This window comes from Carcharhinus amblyrhynchos, chromosome 28, assembly GCF_965287045.1.
Source record: "Carcharhinus amblyrhynchos chromosome 28, sCarAmb.v2.hapA, whole genome shotgun sequence".
NCBI classification, from domain to species: Eukaryota; Metazoa; Chordata; class Chondrichthyes; order Carcharhiniformes; family Carcharhinidae; genus Carcharhinus; species Carcharhinus amblyrhynchos.
Genome location: NC_137351.1, coordinates 13,615,685 through 13,637,278, shown reverse-complemented (window position 1 = coordinate 13,637,278; position 21,594 = coordinate 13,615,685). Strand labels below are relative to the sequence as shown.

Sequence of the window (21,594 nt, the reverse complement as noted above, 5' to 3'; positions counted from 1 at the left end):
AAGTTCATAGTGTCGCGATAGAAGCTTGGGGTTCTTTGTACAGTGGGTTTCAGGATGCCCTAAACGTAGCTGGAGAGGTTCTCGCACAAGGTCCCATTGCCTGATACAATGGGATGGCTGGATGTGTCGATTTTGTGTATCTTTGGGAGGCAGTAAAAATTCCTAACGTGGGGAGTACATGGGATGGGAGCACGGAGGGTGCTCTGAAGGCCTGGATCAAAGGTCTTGATCAGTCTGTTGAGTTGACGGGTGTGTTCTTCTGTCGGATGAGCGGGTATGTGTAGTATTCCTCATTGTTCAGTTGTCGGTACACTTCTTTGCAGTAATCTGTTTTGTTCAATATGACAGTTGTCTACTGGTTTGATTTGTCCTTTTGCTGGTTTGATAATGTTGCAGTTTATCTTGAGAGTGCGGATGGCATTGGGTTGTGCTTGGGTGATTAATTTAGTGTGGCCAGTGCACCTAACTTGCACATCTTTGGACTCTGGGAGGAAGCCAGAGCACCTTGAGGATACCCACGCAGACGCAGGGAGAATGTGCAAACGCCACACAGACAGTGCCTCAAGCCGGGAATCAAACCCAGGTCCCTGGAGCTAACCGCTGTGCCACCCAAGAGCCTTCAGCTGTTAAGGGACTTCTGTTTGATGAAGAGGTGATTTAAGAAGCCAATAATCTCAGTTGGTGAAGGAAATCTTACTGATTGCAGGAGGTATAAAAATAAAATGATTTGAAGAAGGCAAAAATTAAAGATGTGGAAAGTACAGTTTGCTTCAGTTACACAGGAAGGAGGCTTGAGGTGAATGCTAAAGACATGCACTTCAAAATGTATTGATCTACGAAGGACTCGAACCATGTTTTCAATGAATAGAGAATGTAATTGATATAAAGGAACAGAGTATAAGGGTAAATCTTCCCTCTTAGAAAGGATAGCAGGACTAGAGGACACAGCATCAAGATAAGGGGTGGGGGGCAGTTTAGATCAGAGTTGAGGAGGAACTTCTTCACTCAAATGGTGGTGAATCTCTGGAATTCTCTGCCCGTTGAAGTTTTGGAGGCTACCTCGTTAAATATGTTTAAGTCACGGGTAGATAGGGAATTAAGGGTTATGGGGAGAAAGCGGGAAAATGGAACTGAGCCACTTCAGATCAGCCATGATCTTGAATGGAAAGCAATCTCAAGGAGCTGAGTGGCCTATACCTGCTTGTAAATTGTATGGACTGGAATAGTTCAAGAAGGTGGCTCACCAGCACCTTCTCAAGGGCAGTTAGGGATGGGCAATAAATGAGGCCTAGCCAGTGATACTTGCATGTGTGAAAAATTTAAAAATACTAGCACTCTCCAAAGCATCTTTTTGTGAAATGTAAAAGGCCATTCTGTCCATTGAGTCTGCTCCTTCTTTTAATGAGATCATGACTGATCTGATATGATGATCCTCAACTCCATTTTCCTTTCTTATCCTATTACCCTTGATTTCCTTACTGGTTAATAAATCTGTTTCAGCCTTGAACATTATGACCCAGCCTCTACAACCATCTGTGGTAAAGAATTCCACTGATTGACTACCCTCTGAGAAAATAAATTCCTCTTAAATGGGTAACCTCTTATTCTGAGATTATGCCATCTGAACCTAGTCCCTTCCACACAGGGACACAACCTCTTAGCATCTACCCAGTCAAGACCCCTGAGAATTCTGTATCTCAAAGTTGCCTCTCATTCTTCTAAACTCCAATGATTACAGGCTCAACCTCTCATAAGAAGATCTCATATCAGGGATCGACCTAGTGATCCTTCTCTCGACTGCCTCCAATGCCAATATATCTTTCCATAGATAAGGAGACCAAAACTCTTCACGTTATTCTCAGTGTGGTCTAACTAGTGCTTCGTATAGTTTGTTTTTTAAGCAAGGCTTCCCTATTTTTATACTCATTCCCCTGAAATAAAGACCAACATTCCATTTGCCTTTCCTGTGACTTGTTGAACTTGCATGCTGGCTTTTTGTAATTTATGCATGAGGACCCCCTCATCCCTCTGTGCTGCAGCTTTGTGCAGTCTTTTGCCATTTAAATGTTCAGCTCCTTTTATTCTTCCTACCAGAGAGAGAGACTTCACATTTTCCTATGTTATATTCCATCAGCCAATTTTTGTCCACTCACTCAACCTGTCTATATCTTTCTTTGTATCATCCTTACCATTTGCTTCCCACCTATTTTTGTGTCAATCACAAATTTGGCAAGAGTAATTCTGTTTCCTTGTCCAAGTCATTTAAATAATTGTGGCTCCCTGTGGCATTCCACTAGTTACAGTTTGCCAACTCTATACCCCTTACCCCAGCTTTCTATCAGTTAGCCAATCCTCTATCTGTGCTAATGTGCTACTCCTGACACCAGGGGCTCCTATCTAAAAGTAGCCTTTTTGTGCAGTACCTTATCGGACGCTTTTGGAAAATCCAATATCTCCTTTAAATTCCCTAATGAGGGTGGCAAAGGCTAACTATTAGCTCCTTTCGTGCTGTCCCTCCCAAGAGCCCAGCCAGCAAGAGTAGGTACTGAATTATTTTGGAGAGTCAGCCTGGTTTGTGTAACTTTGTGGGGAAACTTGAATCAAAATTGGGAACTGATTTCTTTGTCATAGGTTTGTTGATTTTTCAGGGGACTTGGCAAATTCAATCATTTTATGTGGGAGTGCAGAATCTTTATTTTGGGGTATTGGGTTTTGCATTCAGTTTTTAGTGTGATTAGCCAATTGCAATGGCATTCTGGAATCTTCTCCAGCAGTTTAAACAATGCTTCTATTTGATTCAGTCTGTTTGTTCTATGAAACCTAAAACAGTGGCCTCAGCTGAGATTCATTTGTTTCAGAGCTGACATGTTCTCTTTAATGTAATGTACGAATATTGGCTTGAGGTTTAGGGGTACAGCACAGTAAGTGGAGTTTACTGCTCACCCTCAGAAATTCATTCCATTTTATTTAACCTGAATTGGCATTTCATTGGAAATGGTAATTAATGGTGGAGTATAAAACCTTTTTCCAGCAGGTATTGAGGTTAAATCTCACTGGGGATTATTTCTAGATGGATGGAGAGCACAATGTGTTCTGAGGTGATGAGGGAATGCTTGTTCTGTTTTTGCAACAGTGGAAACAGAGATCAGGGATAGTGTACATTGGCGACCCTTCCCCCTCACTCAGCCCTTTCTCTTAAAGTTCAAAGTTTATTAGTGTCACAAGTAGGCTTACATTAACACTGCAATGAAGTTACTGTGAGAATCCCCTAGTCGCCACACTGTGGCACCTGTTTGGTACCCAGGGAGAATTTGGCATGGCCAGTACACCTAACCAGCATGTCTTTGGACAGTGGGAGGAAACTGGGGGAAACCCATCCAGACGCGGGGAGAATGTACAGGCTCCGCACAGGCAGTGATTCAAGCCGGGAATTGAACCCGGGTCCCTAATGCTGTGAGGCAGCAATGGTAGCCACCGTTCCGCTTCTTGGAATGGTTGCCATTTTTTCTTTCCTTTGCAAACTATGTTTTGCAAATAGCCTCACAATATTAGTAGTAATATGAATTATTACAATCCATGTAATAATGGATGAACGTATCTTTGGCTTCTAAAGCATTTATATTATATCAAAACTTTGAGCTATTTGTGTGCTTTTCCTCAAGATCCCTCAAACTTACCTGTGTTTTAATTAGTGCTGAAGTTAATCTAGTTTATTTTTCTTTTGTGTTCTAGTGTGTAAAGGTTGCTATAAAGGACAAGCAAGTGAAGTACTTCATACATTATAGTGGCTGGAATAAAAAGTAAGTATAAAAAATGGAGGTAACACCAAGATTGTGAATATGCTTGAATGGGAAAGATATTTCTAATGTGGAATTATTAGAGCACCTTCAAAAAAAAGTAAAAAATAATCTTGCCAAACGTGCCCCAGGGAATGAAAAACATTGATGACAGTGTTTAATTGCAATTTGATGCTACAAGAAGAAAGAATAGCCATTTGTTATCCAAATTTAACTAAAAATTGGTACTCAATTTTGTTCATCTTGTTAATACTACATTGTGCAAGGACTGACCTTCTCTGTAACCTTGAAGTATAAAAGCTGCAGTCACAATTATCACGTTCCCATAATTAAGGATGATATCTGCTTAGGTTTGTAGATTTCTGTCTTTGTGACTGAGTAGGCCAATTATCAACCTGCAGACCTTTGGCCATATGGGGGCCTGAGTGCAGGATTTGCTTCCTCTTCTTTCCTATTCTGCTTCAATCGTTAAGTTAGGACTAGAAGCGTGATGTAGCTTAATGGGCAAGGTGCCATTCAGAATGAATGGTAGTAAACTTCTCTCAGCCAATAAGGTCAATGTCACTGTGCTTCAAGGAAAGCTTCGGAGTGTCATTGAAGTGTTTTCTTTGTTCTCTGTGGAGTATTGGCCCTTTGATTCGCAAAGATAATCCATACCTTGAGGCAAGCCCATCAAAGTTGATTTTGCAGGAATTTGCCTGAATGTGGTGAACCTGCCTTCCAGAAGGCCACAGTATTAAACGTGAAACTTTCCTCTGACTTTTCACAAGTGTCTGGTCACGTTGTGAATGTTGGCCTTTAAATCCTCTGATGACACGCTTATTTTGTAGTAGTTTGTAACCTGGGAAGGAATGCTTTGAATTCACCACATCGATGCACTGGCGGTGAATTCTGACTGCCCAAAGCCTGTCTACCATGTACAAGCCACAAGTCAGAAATGTGATAGAATGCTCTCCACTTAACTAGATGACTGCAGCTTCAACAACACAAGAAGCCCAACACCATCCAGGACAAAGCAGGCCGCTAGATTGTCATCCCTTCTTCAAACATTCACTCCCTGCACCGCTACACAGAGGCAGCAGTGTATACCACCTACAAGATGCATTACAGCTTCTCACCGAGGTTCCTGAGACAGCATCTTGCAAACCCTCTGCCACTATCAAAGGTAGCAGACACATGGGAACACCCCCACCTGTAACTTCCCCTCTGAGTCACATACCATCCTGACTGGAAATATATTGCCGTTTCTTCACTGTCACTGGATCAAGATCCTGGAACTCCCACCCTAACAGCACTGTGAGTGTACATACACCACCCTGGCCGCAGCGGTTCAAAAGGCAACTCACCACCACTTTTTCAAGGGCAATTAGGAATGGGCAGTAAATGTTGGCCTAGCCAGCAAAGCTCACATCCTGCGAATGAATGAAGAAAAATAAATTGGCATGCATGATTTCATTATCTTGTCTCAGTTACGATAGGGTTTCTCGTTGCTTAACCTGTTGAGTTCTATATGTAGTCTCCACCAATGGAAATGCCTGTGTTTGACAGGCAACACTTACTCAAAAAGAATATTCGACCTATTGCATTGTCCGTTTTAAAGTTGGAGGTCATAGCATCTTATTGGCTCTGTTTCTTTTAGGCAAAAACAGTAGTGTTTGTTCACTAGTCCACACCTCGTTTAAAAAGTGCAGTGATTAGAAAAATCAGGATCTTTGCTCAATAAGACAAGCTGTCTTCAAATTTAAAGGCTGTTCCCCAAATAATATAAAGTGGCCAGCACCAAAACATTTATGCTAGCAGCTATTTCTGGGCTTCATAGACCTCTACAGTGACCAATAATTTAATAAATGTTGGTGAAAATTTCACTGGAGAATTTGAGTTCTACCTTGCCATTGATACTGAACAGATTAGAACATTAACACAGACCAGAAGAAAGCTCAAATATTCAAAGGTTGAAAAGTCCTTCAACAGGAGAGAAATGGAACAGTTGGGTAAACTGAACTGACTTCAGAAGATTTGTCTTAGCTGCTGCTGGTTGTTAATCGGCATCTCTGCAAATCAGATTCTGGTTTTAAAAATAGTTATGGTGTTGCTGTGTTATATCAGCTATCACAAATTGTGTACAAACCACAGACCCACTAAGTGGTAAAATGAGAATGGGTCTTTAATGGCAGTCATCAGCCAGCAGTAAATATCCTTGTCATGTCCTGTTACTGTAACATTTGTCCCTATGCTACTGAATTTCTAGAGGACGTATTCCCAGCACATCAGGCAGCACAGTAGATGAACGTGGTTTGCATCTTCTGTAACTAAAGATCCAGGTGTCGAGCAAGAACATTACTGTATCTGTATGTTGATCTGATTTTGCCACCAGAACTCTAGAATTTGCAAACTGTCAACGGTGGGAAACAGTAATTGTTTCTCCTCTAGTGGTTTGTGATCTTCGTTAAGTCATAGGACTGGCCTTAACTGCTCTATTAAAGTGAAGGGTGAGTGGACTCAACTCTTCTGTGGCTAGCGTGGCTGGTTTGTGCACTAGGTCAGGTTTCGGCTCTGTTGACTTTTGTCATCTTGATGGAAGGATGGCATGAGGAGACTTAAAGGAGGTCTTTGCTGATTTGAAGCTATTGGGAGTGATGGCAGCATTTGGAGAGTTCTCAAATTGGGTTGAGGGTGTGGAAAAATAGGAGTGATCAGTGTTCTGTATCAACATTCCCTCTAAACTGTGTGGCTACGTAGCAACCCAGAGATTCCTATGTAATCTGAACACAGATCAGCGTATTTTGGTTACCATGTGCAAGATCTAAAGAGCTTGTATACTAAAATGAATAGGTCCAAATCAAAAATAAAATATTTGGAGGGCATGTTGTTTCTTATTCTTGATAACTGTCCAGGGACCCCTTTTGAGGTACACAACTAGACTTGGACCGAGGACAGGTTTGATCTCTGCACCGATGCATTGGTGCAATGTGCGCATTCAGCTTGCATGCAAAGGTTCTTTGGGTGGTGTAAGCATTTGAGGGGTGTGACAACTGGAACTGCACCCATGCAGAATACCTCCAGAAGAGTGAATAGACTTTTGTTGAGCTGGCGCGGATAGAAAGAGACCGCCAGAAAGAAAACTAAAACATTAAATTGCTTGTATTTCAGCTTAAGATTTGTACATGTTGGAAAATTGCAGCTTGCTCAAAGCATTCAAGTGGATTGACAGTTAAATCAGCAATGATTATAGCGTTTAAATTTGTAAAAAGAAAAATCATAATGACCGAAACTCATGACTTTGTTTTTCATTCTTGAGAGTTTTATATTACAAGTAAGATGCTTCACTGATTTTTTTAAATATCTATTTAAAAGAGAACAATGAACAATCTGAAAAAAAAGACTGTTTACATTTACTGTATTAGGCAGCATTGCAAAAGAGATTTCTCTCAATTTACACACCCTCACCCTGAACAAATATTAGATGTTGCTCTCACTTATCCCAAAATTGATGCCTTGTCACAGTACCACATCACCGCTTTCTTCAACAAAATGTGAATGCCATTATCCGATATAGTGGGGTCCTGAAGATATGCATTGTTTACAACTAACTATAGGTTAGGTTAATGAGAGCAAATGCTAAATATGTAATTCTTTATTGTTTCACCTATTCAAACAGCTTAGGTGTGTGGTATCTTCAAGATTGCAGGTATTGTAAAGACTAGTCAGAATTACTTTAAGACTAAAATAAAATGTCATTGTTTTTCATGCTGGTTTGCAGAATTATTTTGTCTTTGTTTCTGGAACTGTACAAGCCTGCAAAGATTGTTTTCAAGGAAATTAACATAGAATCAGAGACAGGCAATAACTTGATGCTAAATCTATGTACTTTATACAAATATTGGGAATATCAATTGAATTGCTTCCAAATATAAATATTGCTCTGGAGAGAATGCACAATGTTCCCCTTTCTGCTCCTATGTTAGATGGTCTCAGCTGTAGGGGCACTACATTTAACTCTCCTTAGGAATTCAGAAGGGAAACAATTCAGATATTTCCGACTCTTAGCTGTGTAATGTACATGTGTAACCAGGAGCTGAAATCAAAATTGGGTTAAGTATGATATGTCTCATGGCCAACTAGCCTGCCAATGCACCATATCCAACATGAAGAATGGCCACTTGGATGTGGAGGTTGCTGGCTCTGTAGTGCAAAGTTCTGGCGTCTTTGGGAGGGAGGGAACAAGATTTGCTTTGTTGAAGCTAAATTAACATGAAATGGGCTTGTGGAAAAACTTTGGAATAATGACAATCTACTGATATTAATACAGATCTTTTACTGTTTCATCCATTTTCTATGCGCTGCCTTAAGTTAATGTGAATTTTTAAAGGTTTTTGAACGTTTGAGGGAAGATGGCCTTGTGAGACTGACCCCTGTCTAATGCAGTGCCAGATTACCACTACTGTTGATAAATGTTTCAACCTGTACTGCTTTTTATAACTGCAGAGTTCTTTAACTGATCTTGCCTTCAAATTGAAATGTTTTTATTCACTACTGTAAATTATTTGCAAGTCAGAAAGCTTAAGGTTGCTTTGCGTGACCTGGTTTTAATGATCCACTAAAATCCAGGCTGCCGTTGCAATAACTTGTAAATTTTTATCATCTTTTAAAGTGCAGTGAAACACCTTACTCCATTTCACAAAGTGAACAAGGGGAGATGGAAAATGATACTGAATAGAAAGAGGCCATTCGGTCCATGGTGTCTATGCCAGCTCTTTGAAAAAAAGCTCTCCTGCTGGTCCCACTGCCCCTGCTCTCTTCCCCATAAGTCATGCTAGTTATTCCACTTCCAATATTTTATCTAATTTTTTGAAAGTTAAGCAAATCTGTTTTTGTATTAACTTACAGGACTTAAAGGGCCTAATGTCACTTCTGATTCTTCCTTAAAAGTTATACATGCATGACACGGCAGGGATCCAGGTTCATTTCTGGCCTCGGGTCACTGTCTGTGGTGTTTGCATGTTCTCCCTGTGTTTGCGTGGGTTTACTCTGGGTGCACCGATTTCTCCCCAGAGTCCAAAGATGTGCGGGTTAGGGGGATTGGCCATGCTAAATTGCTCCTTACACTCCAAAACTGTGTAGGTTAAGGTGCTTAGTGGGGTAAATGTAGGTTATTGTCAGTACAGGTGGATGGGTTGAATGGTTGCCTTCTGCATTGTAGGGATTCTATGATGACCAACTACATGGTTGTAGAGATAAGATGGGAAGTTTTTTTAAGCTTGGAGAGAGATATGGAGTAAGAAAGTATATTTTTATGTAGCCCATTTTGCAACTTCAGAATGTCCAAAGGAGCTTCAAGTCAATTATTTGGAAAGATGTACTGTCTATTAGCATGCATTGCACATTACAATGCTCATAGCAATTAACCTTTTTGATGACGTTTGAAGAGAGAATGTTAGCCAATATCTTGAATAACTTAAATGGTGTCATTGGATTTTTAGTGTCTGCAGGCAGATGGGACCTGGGTTTTCCTGAGTGCAGCAGGACTGCACTGTTGGCTTGGATTATGCACTGAAGTCCTGAGGTGGGGTTTGAACCCTAAGATTTGGGTGGATTTTTACTCGTTGATCTAAGCTGGCACTTGACGGGGCCCAGAGGGGTTTTAGGAAGAGCATTCTAAAAACACAAAGGCACTAATTTAATTGATTGTGATTTTAACTTGCAATTACAAGAGCGGCACAAATCTGGTCTGCTTCATGTGATGGAATCTACAGCTCTGTCCTTGTATCCAAGAACATCATTTTTTTATGACTCCAATATATTTTCAATTTCAGCAATATGCAATGATGGGAATGTGAAGTTATCTCTCAATAACTCAGCTAGTTTATGATGTGTAATGTCCGTGCTAAGAGTTAACCATTTTGCCCAAGCTTGTCTGTAATGCACAGAGGTGACTCGTGATAGATGATCCTATAAAACTTTCATTTGTGTAATCTCCCAGTTCAGCTTTAGCCTTGTACTGACAGTTCGTGTGATAGAGTAATGGCAAAAATCTGCTCAGCAGCTCAAGTTTAAATGGATTTGTGTATGTATATGGCTGCATATGCAGATAAACAATGTCTTGCAGAACGTTTTTACAGTGCAGAAGCCTTCTGTCTGCATTAACTGACTTTTCTGAAACTATCTACTGATTCCCCATTTCCCTGCCATTCTCCTCGAGCACTCTTTTTGTCGTTTTCAAGTATTTATACTTTCAAAAACTGTTCCACATTTTGCTTCTGTGTTTCTGGTTGATGATCCACGTCCTATTAATTTTTGGTAATAAAAATAAGTACAGAAGGAAGCAGTTTAGCCCAGCATGTCTGTGCCAGCTATTTGATAAAGTTATCCAATTAGTCATACTCTTTCCCCAAAGCCTTGCAAACTGTGTGCCTTCAAGTGTTTATCCAATTTCCATTTTGAAAGTTATTGTTGAATCTCTCTGTTTCTCCCACTTCATCAGACAGTGTGCAATGATGCACTGCGCATATTTAGTTTTTCTCATCAATTGTTTTTTTTCTTTGCCAGTTACCTTAAATTCATTTTCTTGGATTGCTGACTTGTTTGCTACTGGAAGTAGTTTCTGTTTTTACTCTTGCAAATCTATCATGATCTTGACCAACCCATCCTTAACTTTTGCTGCTCAAGGGCGATTCTCCTCCCAACCTCTTCCTTTTGTTCTTTAGATTATCTTAAATATATGCTCTGTAGCCACAGACTCTCCAGCCATTCAGTGGCAATTTTTCTTTATTTCTTAAATAAACTTTAATCTTCAGCAAGGGGGCCAAAACCCTGGATGTGGTCTCTTGTACAGTTGCAGCAAGACTTCCCTACAATTATACTCCAATTCCTTTCAGCTACGGGCCAACATTCCATAACCCTTCCTGGTTACCTGCTTTACTTGTGTACCAACTTTCTATATTTTGTGCGCAAGTATCCCAAGTCCATTTTGTGTTGCAGGTTTTCTCCATTTAAATAATACTTTATTTTCCTTTCCGATAAGAACAACCTTGTATTTTCCCACTCCATTTGCAAAATTTTTGCTCACCGATCCTATTAATATCTCATTGTAAACTGTTTGTAACCCTCTTGCAACTTGTCTTTCCACCTTTTCCTGTGTCATCTGAAACTTTGGCTACAGCACATTTATTACTTTCCTCCAAGTTATTTATATTGTAAACAGGTGCAGTCCCAACACTGATCCCTGTGGAACCCTACTAGGTACAGGTCACCAATCTGTAAAAAGATCACCTTAAGACCATCTGCTGTTTCTTACGATTCAATCTTTTGTGAGATATGTTGTCGAATGCCTTCTGGAAGTCCATATACAGCAGATCTACTGGTTCCCCTCTATCCAGTCTGGTTGAAGCTTTCTCAAAAATCTCTTAATAAATTGGTCAGACATGATTTTCCCCCTCATGCAGCCATGCTGACTCTGCTTGATTAGATTATGATTTTCCAAATGTGCTGCTATTACTTGCTAATAATTGATTCCAACATTTTCCAACAATAGATGCTAGGCTAATTGGCCTATAGTTACCTGCATTTTGCCTCTATTCCCTTTTGAATAGAACTGTCAACATTGGCAGCTTACCAATCCTTCATTACCACTCCAGAATATGAGTGTTTTTGGAAAATTACAACTGCTATCTTTGCAGCTACTACTTTTAGGATCCCAGGATGCAAGCCATAAGGCTCAGACTGATCTGCTTTCAGCCCATTAGTTTGTTGAATACTTTTTTAGTGATGGTGATAGCACTTAATTCCTCTCACATATTCTTTAGTGTTAATGAGATGTTCGAAGTATCTTCCATCATAAAGCCTGGTAAAAAATATCTGTTTAACTTCTCTGCCATTTTCTTGTCCCCTATAACTATTTCCCCAGATTAATTTTCTAATGGGCTTATGTTCACTTCGACCTCTCTCATCCTTTTGATATATTTAAAGAAGCTCTTATTGTCAGTTTTTATATTCCTCACTAGTTTTCCTCAATGGTTTATTTTCTCTTACTTTTTAAGTCTGCCTTTGCTGGATTCTGAATTTATCCCAGTCTTTGGGGCTTTCACTGACTTTTTATACGCTTTTTATTTCAATTTAATACTTTCCTTAGCCTCCTTGATTAGCCATGGTTGGTTTATCCTTCTCTTAGAATCTTTCCTCCTTATTGTGATTTTTTTTTTTGGTGGGAGTTATGAATTAACTCAAATGCCTGTTTCTTCTTGGTTACTGTCTTTCTTACTAAACTGCCCAGTCCACGTTAGATAACTTTATCCTCATTGTAATTCCCTTTATTTAAGTTAAACACAGTTCATACAATCATAGAATCTAGAATGCTGGAGGAGGCCATTTGACCCATCGAGTCTGCACAAACCATAATCCCACCCAGGCCCTATCACTATAACCCCATGCAATTACCCTAGCTAGTCCCACTGACACTAAAGGGCAATTTTAGCATGGTCAGTCCGCCAAACCTGCACATCTTTGGACTGTAGGAGGAAACCAGAACACCCGGAGGAAACTCATGCAGACGTGGGGAGAATGTGCAAACTCTACACACCAGTGACCCAAGCCGGGAATCGAACCCAGGTCCCTGGCATTATGAGGCAGCAGTGCTAATCACTGTGCCATCGTGCTGCCCAAATGTTTCTGATTTAAGTTTCTCACTCAACAAATCTGTAATGGTCACTACTTCCTTGGGGATCTTTTACTCTGAGGTAATTTTTTAAACCTGCCTTCTTATCCATTACTAGATCCGAGGTAGCCTGTTTTCTGCTTGTGTCTGAGATGTTTGCTTTAGGAAATTATCCCTAATGCACTTTATGAATTCATTGTCATAGCTACCTTTTCCAACTTGATTAATCTAATCAACATGAAGGTTACAATCACCCATAATTATTGCTCTATTTTTACACGCTCCAATTATTTGCTGATTTATATCCTTTTCCTACAGTGTGGCTACTGTTTAGGCGTCTATGTGCTATGACCAATGTTGTCTTTCCCTTGCTGCTTTTTATGCACTCAAATGGATTCTACATCATCCAAGCGTAAATCATCTTTCACACTGACTTCATTTCATCTCTTATTAAGAGTGGAACTCAGGATGAAAATTGGTTGGAGAGGATTGGGTAGCTCTGATGGATGCTTGTGTTAATATGTTGTGGAAGGCTTGATGACAAATATAGTGCTTAGGCATGTGCCTGACCCAATGGTATGTGTAGTGAGAGCTGGCGAACAGCATTTGATGGAACGGAAGATTCACTGATTATAGTGCCAGGAGATTGGGAAGTTGAGATTGGGAGTTTGATGGAGAATGACATAGTGGAGAAAATGAGAAGGGGCTAGAGAAATTCTGGTGTGTAGCAGAAATTATTATACGTGCATAAGTGTCCTTTGATTCCATCTGAATGCTCCTTGGAAAGTTAGAATATTCCTGATCTGAGCTTGGAATTTGCCCTCTTCATCTTCGGAAAGTTAGGAAGTATGTGGCTGTGGGCTACACTGACTCGGTGTTTGAGCAATACCTATGCTGTTGACTGCATTGAGGAGCAAGAACTGCCAGAATAAACAGCGTGTAGACTGGAATATTCTCAGTGGCTACCTGTGTGTGGGGTTAGTGTGTAAAATAGTAATTGCTGATCTTTTGAGTATGAAGCATAAGTCATTACTTTGATATCTTGAGTTTGTCAAAGTCTGTAAAATTGTTTCCGTTGGTGTAACAGTACTGAAGAAGCTTCAAGGATGATCTTGGATGTGAATATGTACTGAAAGCCCTAGTCATGCTATTCTTGGTTGAGATCGTCCATGATAGCCAGTGCTAAATGAATCTCTGGAATTCTCTGCCCGTTGAAGTGGTGGAGGCTGCCTCGCTAAATATTTTTAAGAAGCGGGTTGATGGGTTCTTGATAAGAGAGGGGATTAAGGGTTATGGGGAGAGGGCGGGAAAGTGGAACTGAGCCACAACAGATCAGCCATGATCTTATTGAATGGCGGGGCAGGCTCGAAGGGCTAGATGGCCTACTCCTGCTCCTATTTCTTATGTTCTTATGTTCTTAAATGTCCAGCTGCTTAGGCATGCTTTAACCTTTTTTTGGGTGGTTGGCCTTCACTATGGGGGTGGAAAAGAGCTATTGTCAGAAATGACAGTGCCTTGATCGTGTTCTTTTACACTGGGAAAGGCCTGCCATGTGTCTGCTCAAAGTGGCTCAAGATGCCCTTGTTTTATGACTGCCAAGCTGAATATAGAGTGAATACACATGTATTCACCTGAAGTAGGACGGTGTAGAATCTTGTGCATTCCTTTAAGGCCACAAGATATGCATTGTTATAATTTGTTCAACTCAATTAGGGAACAGACCAGCTTAATTTAATAAAGTGTGCTCCATAGTGCTCTGCTATATAGTAACTGAACTGGCTTTGCTTCTCTTGTGGGTTTTAAGTTGTTTTGTTTCCATTAATTAACAGTATATTTTACCTATCTAGCTCCCAACTGCTTGAATTTTTTATTGTTAGTATCTTTTTCTTCCTGTTCCTTTTTTATTGTTAAGACTAGAATGAACTTTTGGATGTGTAACCTTTTAATATCTGTTTTAATTGTGAATGTTTTCTAATGGGTTGGTGATTCCGTCTTGTCTTATTACTCTCTCTCTCCGTTTTTAGTTGGGATGAATGGGTTCCGGAGAGCCGCGTGCTGAAGTATGTGGACACAAACCTGCAAAAGCAGAAGGAACTACAAAAGGCTAATCAGTGAGTATAAGTGAGTGGGCCCTGCGAGCGGCAAATTGGAACTGTTAGTCATGTGTCTTGAGACTGGCTTCTGGGATACAAGTCAGTGCTTTCAGGAAGGCCAAAGAGAACAGTGGGAGAGGAAACTTACGTAATGCTTGTGCAAGCCTATGTCATCCTGACAAAAATAATATTGGCTTTGTTTCCATTAAGATATCTGCTTTTTTTAAAAAAAAATTATACTGCTGTTTGTGTCTGAGTCATGCAAAGTTTGTACTTTAGGCTGTGATACTTCACATTACAGTAAAATTAACCTTCCCATGCCAGTTAAAGCAAATATTTTTTCCATTGGAAGTGGACATTGCTGTTCCTATTAAGGATGTATTATATGGTTTTCTGCTATTGAACATAATGTGTATTGTAACTCTGGCTAGCTTTCTAATCTTGTGATACAATCAAAGATCTTAATGTTTCACTGCAGTGGCTTTAGGAGGCCTAGAATTTTTGAATTTGGCACCTGCTCTGAGTGCTTTATTTGTAAAGATAACCTGTGGTTTCATCTTGAAAATAAGTGTCTGAGCATTAGAAATAAATACTGGAAAATGAAATTGTCTGAAAAATGGTCCAAGGCTTTTCCATGCTGCATTGCTACAGTGTTACATGGGATTGATTCTCACTGGCTTCCAGGCTAAACTCCAGCACTCTGATCCACCACTGCTGCTATTTTAGAATTTCATCTTGATCTTGCGATCTGTTTTTACTGTTGATGAGGGTTATTCAAAAGTTGCATTATATATTATGGCAAGTCCAACTTGGCAACTTCTGTACTGAGCACTCATTGCAGTTTAACTTGCTGCTGCTTCAGCCTGATTTCCAAAACTATTATCTTCATGTTACAACAAAAATCTTCAATAGGATTTCTGTTCAGATGGGCTGCTTCCCCTTGCAGAGGGGTAACATGTAATTTCCACCTGTGTCAGGTAATGTAGCAGGAGTAAATGATGCGATTGTTGCACAGTGGTTAGCATTGCTGTCTGTTGGCGCCAGGGACCCAGATTGGATTTCCAACCGGATGGCTGTCTGTGTGGAGTTGCACATTCTCCCCATGTCTGCATGGGTTTCTGCCGGGTGCTCTGGTTTCCCCCCACGTTCTGAAAGATGTGCTGGTTAGGTACATTGGCCATGCTGAATTCTCTCTCTGTACCCGAACATGAGCCAGAGTGGGGCGGCCAGGGGATTTTCATATTAACTTTATTGTAGTATTAATTTAAACCTGTTTGCGTCTAAATAAACTTTAACAATTAGAGGATCATTTAACTTTGTCCCGTTTTTATACATTTTGCAGCTTGGACGTGGTTGAAACAAAGGAACAGTGAGATTGTTTTCCCTCCTTCACTTAAAAACTGTGCACTTTGTAAGAGAGCATAAAATCAATAATGCACATTTACATATAATCTTTTACAACCTCTGTGTCCGCTGGAGGAGTTAAGGTGAAACTATAAAACAAATGTCTGACTGCCTCCCATAGGTCAATGGAAAAGATCTCTCACTGTTATTTCATATGTTTGTCCCTTTGATCCCCGCCCCATGATTTATCCATTATTAACTCCTGAGCCAACATCTTAAAAGAAAAAACAGATTATTTTATAATTGCGTTGTTTGTGGGAGCTTGCTGTATGCAAAATTGAATGTCGTGGATTCTACATTATTACAGCGACCACATCTCAAAAATAGTTTGTTGAATATGAAGCTCTTTGCAATGCCCTGAAATTGAAAGCTGCTGTACAAATGTGAGTTCTTAAATTTAAAGCCTTTTACAGCCCTGATTAACAGCTGCTGTGGCTTTCTGGAAATGTCGCAGCTAGTGTTGGCACAGCAAGAAACCAAAAATAACAATGAGATGAATTACTAGATAATCTGTTTCAGCAATGTTGGCACCTTGGGATCTCTTGGATTCACCTGAGCAGGCACTCTAGCCCTCAATTTAATGTCTCATCTGGAAGATAGTAGCTTTGAATTTGCAGTTCCTCCTCAATATTGCATTGGGAGGATTGACCTATAGCCTTGACATTGAGTGACTGAGCCAAGACTCTAGAATACTGTAGCAGAAAATTCCAGTTATTTTCCTTACTTATTTTAAATTATTGGTTTTCATCTTGAGACGCATTAAGGCTCTGTATTTTTTTGCCGCGGAATTATTTTTCTGAGTAGACATTATTACTGGTTCTATAAAGATGTGTTGTCTTTTTGTATAGTTTTCTGCTGTTGTGCATGATGTGTCTGTAACCTGCTATAGTAATTCTGGCGCACTTTCTATTCTGCAAGACAGTCAAAGATCTTCCTGTTTCCCCAACAGTAGCTTTAAAAATGCTAGAACATTTGAATTTGGCATCTGTTTTGAATTTGCCAAGTTAGGCATTCACATTCTGACTGAATTCTAAATGAACAATTATGAACTTCCATACTGCACTGCCTCCAGCAAGTGCTTCAGTTTCCTAAACCCTGATCAGATGGAGCTTTTTTTGGTCCTCCTGACACCCTGAAATTTGCACTGTGAAGTTTTTCTTCTAACAAAAAATAATATCTGGTTTTCTATGTCATTGCTGACAAGCTAACAAAAGCACATTCTTGGGAATGTGTGTTGCAAAGCTGTGTATTCATTATTGAGTTAGTAATTAAGGAAGCCATTCTTCCAATTTAAAAGGAAAACTTTAGGTATTTACTCAATAGGCGAACAAATTCCTGCTGCGTTCTGGAGTTGCTAAGTGACACTCCCACACCGGTCAAGGTGCATTTTCCTCTTAAGTCCATCAGAGCTGCTCTAGGTATAAGATTAAGGAAGTGGAAGAAATTTTTGCTGCAGATTTGACTTGTTCCATGATGCTCAGTGTGACACACAGATGTAATATATATTCCTAGTCAATATTGTGTGCCACTGCTTGTGAAGGAAAAGTAATGTCTTCAGGTAGAGTTTAATGACCAAGGCTAATTGAACCAAGATGCATAGATCAGTCTGTTCCCATTTTGAAGTCATGCATCCTTATTTTTGTAAATGTATTATACATCTCTGTGGGGAGAGAGAGAGACTTGCAGTTAACGCCTTCCACAACCTCTCAACATCCCAGCGTTTTACAGCCAGTTGTACATTTTTATAAAATGTCATCACTATTGTAATGTAGGAACACAGCCACCAATCTGCACACGAAGATGTGATTATGACCAGATTTTGATGAATAGAGAGCAAATATTGGCCAGGGCACTGGAGAAAATTCGCTGTCCTTTAAAAAGCACTGTGATCTCTACATCCCACTGATACTCACCTCTGACAGAGCGAGGATATAATTGCAATGAAAAGTTTACACAGCTGATTTCTGTTATAAATGTGCACAGAGTTTTATAACAGGAACGGCGAGCGAATTAATGATTGTTAATGCACTCTAAATGAATCCATCCTTTAAATGATAATACTGCTGATTCAACAGTGTTCTTTGGTTTATTCTATTAGCAATTGTGTTTTTGTTTTATTCTTAGAGAGCAATGGGCAGAGGGCAAGATGAGGGGCGCTGCACCAGCCAAGAAGGCTTCCACCATGCAACAGAAGAATGTTGAAATGTAAGTAATTTGGGGTGTTTAGTCCCTGTAATAGCTTTCCATGTGAGCTCCTTATTTTTAAAATAATTTTGTCACTGTTATTTCCAGTTCCCTAAACCATGATCAGATGGATTCTTTTTCCATTAAGCTGTATTTCTTGCCCTTGTCACACGTCTAATTCACAAAAGTGCGGACATCAACAGCAGCAGAATTACATCCCATCGCAATCTGTAATCTCATGACTCAGCATATCCCTCACCTCAGAGGATTAACCTTGGCTTGGTGACGAGTGAATCTATAAAGAAAGTGACGTGGGGGTTGAGTGGTGAAGGAGAATTTCTTTTGCAACAATGGAATAAATCTTCCATATCCCTTATCCACCCATAAATAGAGATAACAGAGGGTGAACCATCTTTACAGGAAGATGATATAATTTAAAGAAAAAGTATCTTGTTGCAGTCGAAATTTAAATTATAGATCTATCTTGTACATATAACCCATTGCAGCACGTCTGCTCTGAAGTAGATGCAGTAAAATCTATTTGAAGCTTTACCATTAAAAGATTCAACTTGTTGAGACTAAAAAATTACGTATATTTACTAAGTCGTTTCTTTTCTAGAAAAACAAAGAAGAATAAACAGAAAGGTGAGTTTACTTAGCTTTGATTCAGAACTTTTATTGTTGAATAAAAACTTTTAACAATTGAAGGTCATTGATTTTGTTTTACTGTTTCATGGGAAGTGGCAAGCCATCATTTGCCCATCCCTCACTACCCTCCGACTGAATGGCATGCCACTGTCAGCTGCATTGCTGTGGGTCCATGTAGGCCAGACGTTTTTCAGATTTCCTTCTTTAAAGGAAAATCGACAGTGGTTTAATGATCGCCATTACAGAGCTCAAATTTTAGGTTCCAGATTAGGAATTGAATTTAAACTAGCTACCACGGTGGGCTTTTCAGCCCTTATTCCCAGGGCATTCACCTCTGGATTACTCATCCAGTGACATTAGCAGCCCTTAGTTTTCACAGTTCCTTGCTTGGCCCTAGGAGGGGCCTAATACTGTTCCTAGGTCAGCTCACTTGGACAATGTTGAGGGCCATTTGACAATGGGCAATAAATATTGTCTATGCCAATGATACCCACGTCCTTGAAATGTGCTGCTTGGAATTCTGACATTTGGAACAGAGAATTCCGCCGTTCATTTTCCCCTCTCCACCTTCTGTCTGCCTTGGAGGAGGGAGTGTGGTGGGGGCTACATTGGTGAGCTTGTGGCGGGGAATGAGGATGGGCACTGAAGGAGGGGAGTCCTGTGGGAGTGGGTGCTGGGGCTAGGCATTTGATTTGATTTATCACATGTATTAGCATACAGTGTAAAGTATTGTTTCTTGCGCACTATATAGACAAAGCATACCGTTCATAGAAATGAGAGAGTGCACAATGTAGTGTTACAGTCATAGCTAGAGTAGAGCAAGATCAACTTAATGCAAGGTAGGTCCATTCAAAAGTCTGGTAGCAGCAGAGAAGAAGCTGTTCTTGAGTCAGTTAGTATGTGACCTTGGGGTGGCATGGTAACACAGTGGTTAGCACTGTGGCCTCAGTGCCAGGACTTGGGTTTGATTCCTGGCTTGGGTCACTGTCTGCGTGGAGTTTGCATGTTCTCCCCATGTCTGTGTGGGTTTCCTCCCACATTCTGAAAGATGTGCTGGTTAGGTGCATTGACCCGAACAGATGCCAGAGAGCGGCCATAGGGGAATTTCACGGTAACTTTACTGCAGTGTTAATGTAAGCCTTGTGACTAACAAATAAATATTAACTTTTGTATCTTTTTCCTGAGGGAAGAAGGTGGAAGAGAGAATGTGTGGGGTCTTTAATTATGCTGGCTGCTTTATGGAAGCAGCGGGAAGTGTAGACAAAGTCAATGGATGAGAGACATAATGACATTGGGGGTAGATAGAAAGGCAGGAGGAATGGATTAGAGTTTATTGAAATAATAAGCAGTGTGAATAATATCCTGTTGTGTGATTAAAGACCCTTTACTTAAAGTTTTATATTCCTTGATCCACTTTGAACTATGTAATAGTATGATGCATACAGTGGGATACAGGCCTGTCATTCAGTGATAATAGTAAGAACAGTATCATATGATTATCACAGTTGGCACCTTGAGGTACGAGTGAGTTTTTTTTTAAAAATCTTGTTTGTAGCCCAAGTAAAGAAACTGGTGAGCTGTCAACTTTTTCTTAAGCGTTATCAGAAGGTCAATGATTTCAGTTCTTTCAGCCTTTGGAGGAGTTGGAGAAAAATTCCTAGCTTTATAAATTTAAAACCATTGGTAAAAGATCTAAAAAAAAGAGATGAGAATATTTTTTCACCTAGGTTGCCAGAATCTGGAGCACTGTACTTGCAAAAGTGAATATAATTTTTAAAGGACTAAGTGCAGATAAAATGCACAGATGTGAGCCTAAGCATGACTGTTCATTCAAACAGTCAGCACAAGCACAATTGGCTTCTCAGAATCATAGCATGCCTAAAGTGCAGAAGGAGGCTATTCGGCCCATCAATTGTGCTGACAACAATCCCACTTAGACCCTAGCCCCATAATCCCATACATTTACCTCTCTAATCTCTCTTACCTACGCACCTTGGGGCACTAAGGGGCAATTTAGCATGGCCAATACACCTAACCCGCACATCTTTGCACTGGGAGGAAACCGGAGCATCCAGAGGAAACCCACGCAGACATGAGAAGAATGTGCAAACTCCAGAAAGACAGTGATCCAAGCCAGGAATCAACCCCAGGTCCGTGGAGCTGAGAGGCAGTAATACTAACCACTCTGCCACCTGGCATAGTTCAATTTTCTGTGCTAATTTTTGCCAAGTGTTTAGAAGGTTTCAGTAGTTGCAATCAGTGATATAATAAGTAAAAGCAAAAGACAGCGGGTGTTGGGAATCTGAAATAAAAACAAAAAATGCTGGATAAACTCAACGGGTTTGGCAGCATCTGTGGAGAGGTGAATAGATGAACAGGGTTAGCTTAAGTCCTTATGACTTAAGAGCTGAGGGGATAGAAATGTTTATAGTTGAGGAGGTGGCGCAGAATAGAAGGTCAGGGATTGGTGGGTTCTAAGGAGAAATTGACAGTGTTTCATGGACGCAAGACAAATGAAGTGTTATGGTAGCATTAGAGACTAACGAAGGCGCTGTTAATGGCATAAAGATAAGATAGTGTCTTAATAGGAGAACCGTGCTCAGTGAAAGCAAAACTAACAAGCCAGTAACAGAAGGCCCAGGAAGGTGGGCGGGGTGAGGGGCCTAATTGGAAGATGAGGTGTCGTTCCTCCACTTTGTGTAAGCCGTTACTAGAACATTGCAGCAGGCCAATGATAGATGTGGGCATGAGAGTAAGGTGGTGAGTTGAAAGAGGGCCATCTCTCAGACATGTTTTTCTACCTCCCCCGGGTCATGAT

The 21,594-nt window shown here is 40.3% G+C and overlaps 1 protein-coding gene across 2 annotated transcripts in view; it reads left to right on the top strand.

The window, feature by feature from the left end:
* morf4l1 (mortality factor 4 like 1) overlaps positions 1-21,594 on the top strand; it is a 59,137-nt gene that overhangs the window by 8,446 nt on the left and 29,097 nt on the right. For both annotated transcript variants that reach the window (XM_080213969.1, XM_080213968.1), the window contains exons 3-6: positions 3,733-3,800; positions 14,472-14,558; positions 18,069-18,149; positions 18,748-18,773. In XM_080213969.1, coding sequence (XP_080070095.1) covers positions 3,733-3,800; positions 14,472-14,558; positions 18,069-18,149; positions 18,748-18,773 — 262 coding nt within the window. The remainder of the gene's footprint in view (positions 1-3,732; positions 3,801-14,471; positions 14,559-18,068; positions 18,150-18,747; positions 18,774-21,594) is intronic.